This window comes from Mustela putorius, unplaced genomic scaffold, assembly GCF_011764305.1.
Source record: "Mustela putorius furo isolate JIRA1106 unplaced genomic scaffold, ASM1176430v1.1 tig00000095_pilon_pilon_pilon, whole genome shotgun sequence".
In the NCBI taxonomy this organism is placed as follows: domain Eukaryota; kingdom Metazoa; phylum Chordata; class Mammalia; order Carnivora; family Mustelidae; genus Mustela; species Mustela putorius.
Window position 1 is genome coordinate 39,398,362 of NW_025421280.1, and position 7,693 is coordinate 39,406,054.

At 45.1% G+C, this 7,693-nt stretch overlaps 1 protein-coding gene across 1 annotated transcript; it reads right to left on the bottom strand.

Moving 5' to 3' along the window:
• LOC106003693 (zinc finger protein 709-like) lies at positions 1 to 7,027 on the bottom strand. Its single transcript, XM_045087000.1, has one exon. The coding sequence runs from the start codon at positions 4,736 to 4,738 to the stop codon at positions 2,741 to 2,743; it is 1,998 nt and encodes a 665-aa protein (XP_044942935.1). The 5' UTR covers positions 4,739 to 7,027; the 3' UTR covers positions 1 to 2,740.
• Between the last annotated feature and the right edge of the window lie 666 nt (positions 7,028 to 7,693).

A 7,693-nucleotide genomic window follows, 5' to 3' on the forward strand; every position in this document is an offset into this window, starting at 1 on the left:
ATTGGGAATGAGTCTCTGCCCTTGAAACCAGAACTACCCTCCTGGGGGCCAACTCCCTCACACAAAACCCCGGCCTACAAGGACTGAAACAACTCCAACAGTGGGCCCTCTTCAAAACATCTCCACAGGTCGCTTCCTGCCTCTCAGCCTCTTCTTTTCTGGGCCCTTGGAGAGATACTCACCTTCTTCCCCTCTGTTGCTTCTCCTCTCTTCATGTGTGCACCTGACGTTCCTTAGAAAAATAAATGCCAGACTCTGGTTCCCTCAAAATGGGCCCATAATTCCAGAACTGGGCAGCAGTGATCAAAATGATCAACCAGGAGAAGTGAACGACCTCCTGGCCTCTTCTGCACGTTCCGGCTCTGATGGCGCCATGGGGTCTGTTCCTACTGGATCTGCTACCTTATTTTTTATGGGCGACACGGTCAGCTGAGATTGGCAGAACCCACAGTATGCCTCATAAAGATAAAACTGTATTTTTCAAAATCTCTTGGGAGAATGAGACAATAGTCTATAAAGATGCACTTCAGGCATCAAGCCCATGATAGAAGATTAAAAGCGTTAGTGTCTCATGATCTCCCAGCACTACTCCATGTAACACGGTCTTCCTAGTGAGAAAACCCAATGGTTGGCAATGGACATCTATCTAGGACCTCTAAGCAATTAAGTAACGTTCCTGCCTCCACACTGTTGTTTCTAACCCCACGGACCACGGACATCTATTGCCACTAGAGGAAATTTTCCATCGTAACTCACCTATGCACTGGATTTGGGATTCCAGCTGATAAGTATAGCAAGTTTTTGCTTCCACTTGGATAATACCCACAGTCATGCCGCAGGGAACCGCAGAATCTTCTGTACTTTCCAAGGACCCCTAAGGCAGCTCTGGATGGCGGACAATCTTCTGTGTCTCTACTTTGACACACTATGGAGACAATTTCATTCTGTGCCTTTCAATGGAAGGCATCATCTACTTGTTGAAACTTTTAATTTTAAAGGCACATAAAGTCTCAAAAAATTAAAGTTCGCTCAAACTCAAGATAAACACATAGGATATCTGATCGTGGAACCAAACCACAATGGGATCCAGACAAAACCCCTCATCCTTAATGCAGACACATCATGTTTTGCATCCTGGTGGCATTTTACATGTTACCCTTCTAAGGAAGAAAGATTGTTTTCATAGTTTACTGGTAGGAATTTTAAAAAGCATGAAGGTAGCAAACATTATCTTGGGTGTGCTTCTGGGAATCCTTTCTCTTTGTAAGATGTTATTTGATGACTACTTATTTTACATGATCTCTACATAGACTGTGGGGATCTAACCCACAATGCCAAGACTGAGAGTTCCAAAATCCATCGACCTAGTCGTCTAAGCACCTGCAAATTCTTTTGAAGGTCTGAGACAGCAATACTATCCCATTTGATGTCCAACCCAACAGGGTGAGTTACACTCTCTCCTTTTGCCAAGAGTAAAACCACAAATACTAGTCCAACTGGTATGCTACTGGGGTACCTCAGGACTGTGGAATATTATGGAGACCATGAAATGTTGTTACATCCAATGTCAATAAAACTGAAGAGCCTCCCTTGCCTAAAATTTATGATATGCTGTATTTTGGCCGGAGTTCTGGGTATTATTGGCACTGGGCACACCAGACTTTGGCTCCTGGGGTCCAGAAGAATGCACCTCACTGATATTTCCACCACCATCACTGACCGCAGGAAAAGCAAAGCAAAACAAAACAAAACCAGCAATCCTGAGCAATGGTCAAAATCACATTCTTAGAAGTGATATATGGAACAAAATCAACCAAAGACACCAAAAATAACTCTCAGAAGAGATGAAAACAACATAAAAATTTAACAACTGCTCAATAAAAGGAGAGAGCTTAGGTGAAAACATGTATTGCAATAATGAAGATAGAAAATATAGAGGCGATTCAGAGTCAAGAAATTCCGGTTATTAGCAACAGAGAACAGAAAAGAACTTTCAACAATCAAAAAGTCTCATGTGATGATCATAGATTGGGAAGTTTGGGGAATATGAACTTCAAGTTTTTTTCTAAAATTATTTAAAGTTGTACACACACACCCCTCCCATATACACATTCTTATCAACGTGAGTTTAAATGACATTGTAATGGAAAAGAACCGTGTTTTATATAACCAGGTGATTACTTCAAGTCTGACACAACAAAGTGCATGTCGTACAGACATAGAAGACAAAGGACACTTAGCACCATGAGTGTTCATATCAGAAACACGAACTAGAAATTAGACACTTCGCATTTCTATCATGGAGGAGGCACTTGCAAAAATAAAGCCATGTTTGCAACAATGAAATGATTTCTCTCCTGCCACAATTGTCGTGAACAAAATACATGACGTTCTATACAGGAAGTGTTCCCCAAACTGTGTCCATTAGGGTTTGTCTCCAGTATATTGGCTCTCATTTAAAAGATGATTTTAGGGAGATTAAATGCTTTCCCTTAGTGTCTGTACTCCCAGATTGAGGAAGGTTTTCCCATGGTTCTTAACTTCACAGGGTTTCACATCACTGTACTCTCACAAGCATCCCCAAAGATTAGAGGGACACCTGAAGGCGTTCCCACAGCGTAGACATTCACACAATTCCCGTCTAGTGAGTGTCATCACAGATACTTGCAGTTCTGTGTGATACTGGAATGTCTTACCAGAGACCGCAGATTCACAAAAGGTCACTGTCCACTGTGATTCCTCACGTGTTCCTGAAGGGAGTCGTGACCAGTGAGGTTCTCTCCCCAGTGTGTGTCTTCATATGCCCTCGAAGGGATGAGGGAAACTTGTATGCTTTCCCACACTCCTTACATTCATAGGATTTAACTGTGTTGTGCGTTTTCAAATGATCTTGAAAACTCTGAGGCTGACTGAACGCTTTCCGACACTCTGTACACTTAAAAGGTCTCTCCCCAGTGTGTGTCCGTGTGTGTGCTTCCAGGTGCGATGGACTCCTGAAGGCTTTGCCACAGTGGTGACATTCATAGGGTCTCTTCCTAGTGTGTGTCCTCATATGTATCCGCAAGGACGCAGCACAGGTGAAGGCTTTCCCACACTGCTGGCATTTACAGGGTCTTTCCCCACTGTGTGTCCTCATATGAGCTCGTAGGTTTCCAGGAGAGGTGAAGGCTTTCCCACACTGCTCACATTTACAGGGTCTTTCCCCAGTGTGTGTCCTCCTATGTACTTGCAGGCGTCCAGGAGTCGAGAAGATTTTCCCACACTGCTGACATTTGCGGGGGCTTTCATCATTGTGTGTCCTCATATGTGCTCGAAGGTTTGCAGGAGACTTAAAGGCTTTCCCACACAGCTCACATTTGAAAGGTCTTTCCCCAGTGTGTGTCCTCGTATGTACCTGTACGTCTCTGTGGCACCTGAAGGCTCTTCCACACTCCTTACATTCATAGGGTTTCAGGATACCGTGTGTGGCCATGTGACGTTCGAAAGCTCGATGCTTTCTGAAAGTTTCACCACACTCCTTACATTCCAAGTGTCCACCCTCGGTGTGCCATCTCACAGTATGTACTACAAGAGTGTGGTGACGAATGAAGGCTTTTCCACAGTGCTGACAATTATAGGGTCTCTCTCCACTGTGCTTCCACATGTGTTCTCGCAGGCATGAGTTATACCTGAAGGTCTTCCCACACTGCTGACATTCATACGGTCTCTCCCCCGTGTGTGTTGTCATATGTTCTCGCAGATTTCCAAGATATCTGAAGGTCTTCCCACACTGCTGACATTCATAGGGTCTTTCCCCAGTGTGCGTCCTCATATGGACGCGCAGGTTTGTGTAATCCCGGAAGGATTTGCCACACCGGTTACATTCATAGGGTTTCACGGTACTGTGGGTGATCATGTGGCGTTTAAAATGTTCAGACTTCACGTAAGTTTTCCCACACTCCTTACATTCGTAGGGTCTATCCCCAGTATGTGTCCTCATATGGACTCCATGGGCTGTGTGATATCTAAAGAGCTTGCCACACTCCTTACACTCATAGGGTTTCTTGACATTGTGTGTGGTCAAGTGATGTTCAAAAGGCAGATGCTTCCTCAAACTTGGCCCACACTCCATACATTCCAAGGTTCTGTCCTTCTCATGTCTTCTCATGTGTGCTTCAAGGGAGTCGTCACCAGGGAGGGCTTTCCCACATTGCTGACATTTACAGGGTTTTTCCCGAGTGTGTGTCCTCACGTGTCTTTGTAGACGTGAAGAAGACTCAAAGGCTTCTCCACACTTCACACATTCATAGGGTCTCTCCCTACTGTGAGTTCTCATGTGACGTGTAAGGTAGGACTGATACATGAAGACTTTCCCACACACGTCACATGCATGGACTCTCTGTCCACAGTGATCCTTCACATGACCCCGAAAGGATGACCTGCAAATAAAACTTTTTCCACATTTCTGGCACTCTAAAGATTGTTTACTACTGCGACTCTTCAAGTCTCTCTTCAAAGCTCCCCCAGTGTCCTGAGGTTCATAAGGTTTCTCTCCAAGGCCTGTGTCCACGTGAGGGCTGGGGCTCGAGACACAGCTGCTGGCTGACCCACGTTCCTCACGGGGACTAGGTTTGTGTCCAGGGTGGGATCTTTGTGGATTCTCAGGGAAAGAACCATCTGTGAAGGCTTCTCTACACTTGGCGCAGTGACAGGACTTGTCTCCAGTAGGATAATCCTCATGTACGGTAAGACTTGTCATCTGCCTTCTGGTTTCTCCACATCGATTATCTTCACTGCTTTCACAGACCCGCTTCACCAAATGACCTCTGTTCAAAATGGGAAGGTACACTGTTATGGAATAATGATTTTAATTGATCTCTTTATTAATGATCTACTGATCCATATTAATGATTACTTGATACATAATGGCCGTCTTCAGTGAACGGCTGTGTTTGTGGCACTGTCTCCATGGTTACAGTGAAACAAGCTTAATGTACTGGCTGAAGACTGAAATACTGACAGAACACTCTAGGTTTCTCAGATGTTGTTTTTCTCACCATTATTTCCAAGTGAATTAGTTTTCAGATGTTCAGTATCTAGAATGCATTCATTAAAACTTCTTCATGTGAAAGTCTGGATCATACCATTACTGAGGTGTGCTCTCGGCGATCCTATGATCTCAAGTTAGTCTCACCGTCCGCCCTGAGCCCCTCCTTCTCCTGTATGAGTGTGACTTACCTCAAACACCTTTCCTTGGTTTGGGTCTGATCTCCACTGTTAGGAAATTTCCAGTTTGCTCCAAAAACAGAGCACAAATCATTTCTTGCAAATAAGATGGTCTCGGCTTCACTGGGGAGCTCATTCTGCAGAACATTCTGCTGAGGACTTGATGCACTCCTTTTATCCTGACTTATATCAACTGCAAAAATTAGGAGCAACGTTCAATTTCTTGGGAATGACCTGATGTTTGAAGGTAGGAAAACAGGCTATAAGTTGATTTCTAGTCATTACTGATCCCAAAATGGAAACGAGGTTCATCAGGAAGAATAGACAAGTAACCAAAGAAAAATCCTCAGGACCCTAGTGATTTGGGACTTTGGCAATAAGAGGAAAAGTCTATGTAGGGCAGCCTATTTACTCAGAAATACTTCAAAATCCATGGCGACTAATGTGGAGGGAAGTATTATCAGAAAAGTAGAAAGGAACTGGGCAAGATACATAGCTTCACACCCTACTTCTACAAAGGAACACAGAAAGGCTTGCCCCGTGGGCAAGGATGGATGAAATGTCTGACAGGAGGCCAGGGGAATGACAAAATCACCCTTCTCAGCACAAGGACGGAGTCCCGTTTCTAACGGACATGCACAAATGCTGTTCCCTTCTCCCTTCTCCGACGGAGGGCTGCTGGACCGTTCTGAAGGCACTGAGGCCATCGGGGGAGCCTGCCTGCACTGCCCCAGCTGCCACTGGGAGGTCGGACGGTGGGTGTGGCCGCCGAGAGCTCCCCTTGAACAGCCCAGCAGGGGGTAGGATTTGAAGGGCCACAAGCAGTCTGGAAGATGGGCTCTTTATTCTTCGAGTTCATTGCTGATGGTTAAGTGTGGACTTTTTCTTCTTCTTGCTGGAAGCATAGTGACCACTCATTTTATGGTCAGGTCCCAACACGGTGTTTCAACAATCATCCGCATCACAAAATTCTTGACACATTAAGTGTAATTAAAATCTGTCACTATGGAAAACTAATACAATATTGTGACTGTATTCCCTCTGCTGTACTTTCCATTCCCACATTTAGTTTTGTGTGTGTGTGTGTGTGTGTGTGTGTGTGTGTGTGTTCCAATATTCCCTGTTTCTACCCCACACCCAGTGCCCCACGCAACAGTGCCCTCCTCCATTCATTCGCACCTTCGGTAAGTGCCGCTCTGGACCACTCAATCCCCTTCATCTATTTCTCCTCTCCCTCCGTACCCTCCAGTGGCACAAACACCAATTTCTTCTTGATAGTTTTAAGTCTGTTTCTACTTCCTGTTATTTGTTCATTCACTTTGTTATTTAGATTCCACACATAAGTAAAATATGGTGTTTGTCTCTCTGACTTATTTACTTGGAAGAAAACCCGCTAGTTCCATCCACATATTCACCAACGGGAAGACGTCATCCTTCTTCCATGGCGGGGCAATCGTCCCTTATATGCGTTTTCCACATGTTCATTATCCAGTTCTCCCACTGACGGAGGTGCGGGTCCCTTCCGTATCTTGAGTACTGCAAGTAACGCTACGATGAACGTCAGTGTTTTTGGTGTGGGTAAATGCCCAGAAGCAGAATTGGACGATACGGTCCTTCTGTGGTGTTCTGTAGAAACTCCGTACTGCTTTCCATGTGGGCTGCACCAATTTACCTTCCCACCAGCAAAGATGAGTTTCCTTTTCTCCACATTCTCACCAGCACTTGTTGTCCTGTTATCCTTGTCCTTCTCATACAGCCAACTTGGCTGCCTTGAGGTGGTATCTCACTGCTGATTAGATTTTGACTTCCCTGATTATTTTCTTTTAAAGATTTTATTTATTTATTTGACAGAGAGAGAGATCACACGTAGGCAGAGAGGCAGGCAGGGAGAAAGGGGGAACCAGGCTCCCCGCCGAGCAGAGCCTGATGTGGAACTCGATCCCAGGACACCGAGACCTTGGCCTGAGCCAAAGACAGAGGTTTAACCCACTGATCCCCTCCAGGCACCCAGTCCACATCTCTCTTACCAGCTTGTGCTGCTTGGGACAAAGATGTTCCATCAACCACTCATTGTTCATTGCCTCCGGGTATTTTGTGATTCCTCCCTGACCTTCTCTGTTGACCCACTGGTGTTAGTAGCATGCTGTTTGGCCTCAATATATTTTGCTTATTATTTTTTTTTTTTGGTAAAGATTTTTGAAATTTATCTGTCAGAGTGAGTAGAGAGGGGGCACACACAGGGGAAGCCACAGGCAGAGGGAGAAGCAGGCTCCCCACTGAGCATGGGACCGTGACCCACGTGGGAGGTAGACATTTGACCAACTGAGCCAGCCAGGCATCCCAAGCTGCTTCCTGTTCTTATTACTGACATGTAATTTCATGCTGCCATTCTACAAAAGCATGCCTCCTAAGATCGCAGTCTTCATAAATTTACTGAGACTCATTTCGTGGTCTAACATACGAACTATACTGGACAATGTTCCATGTG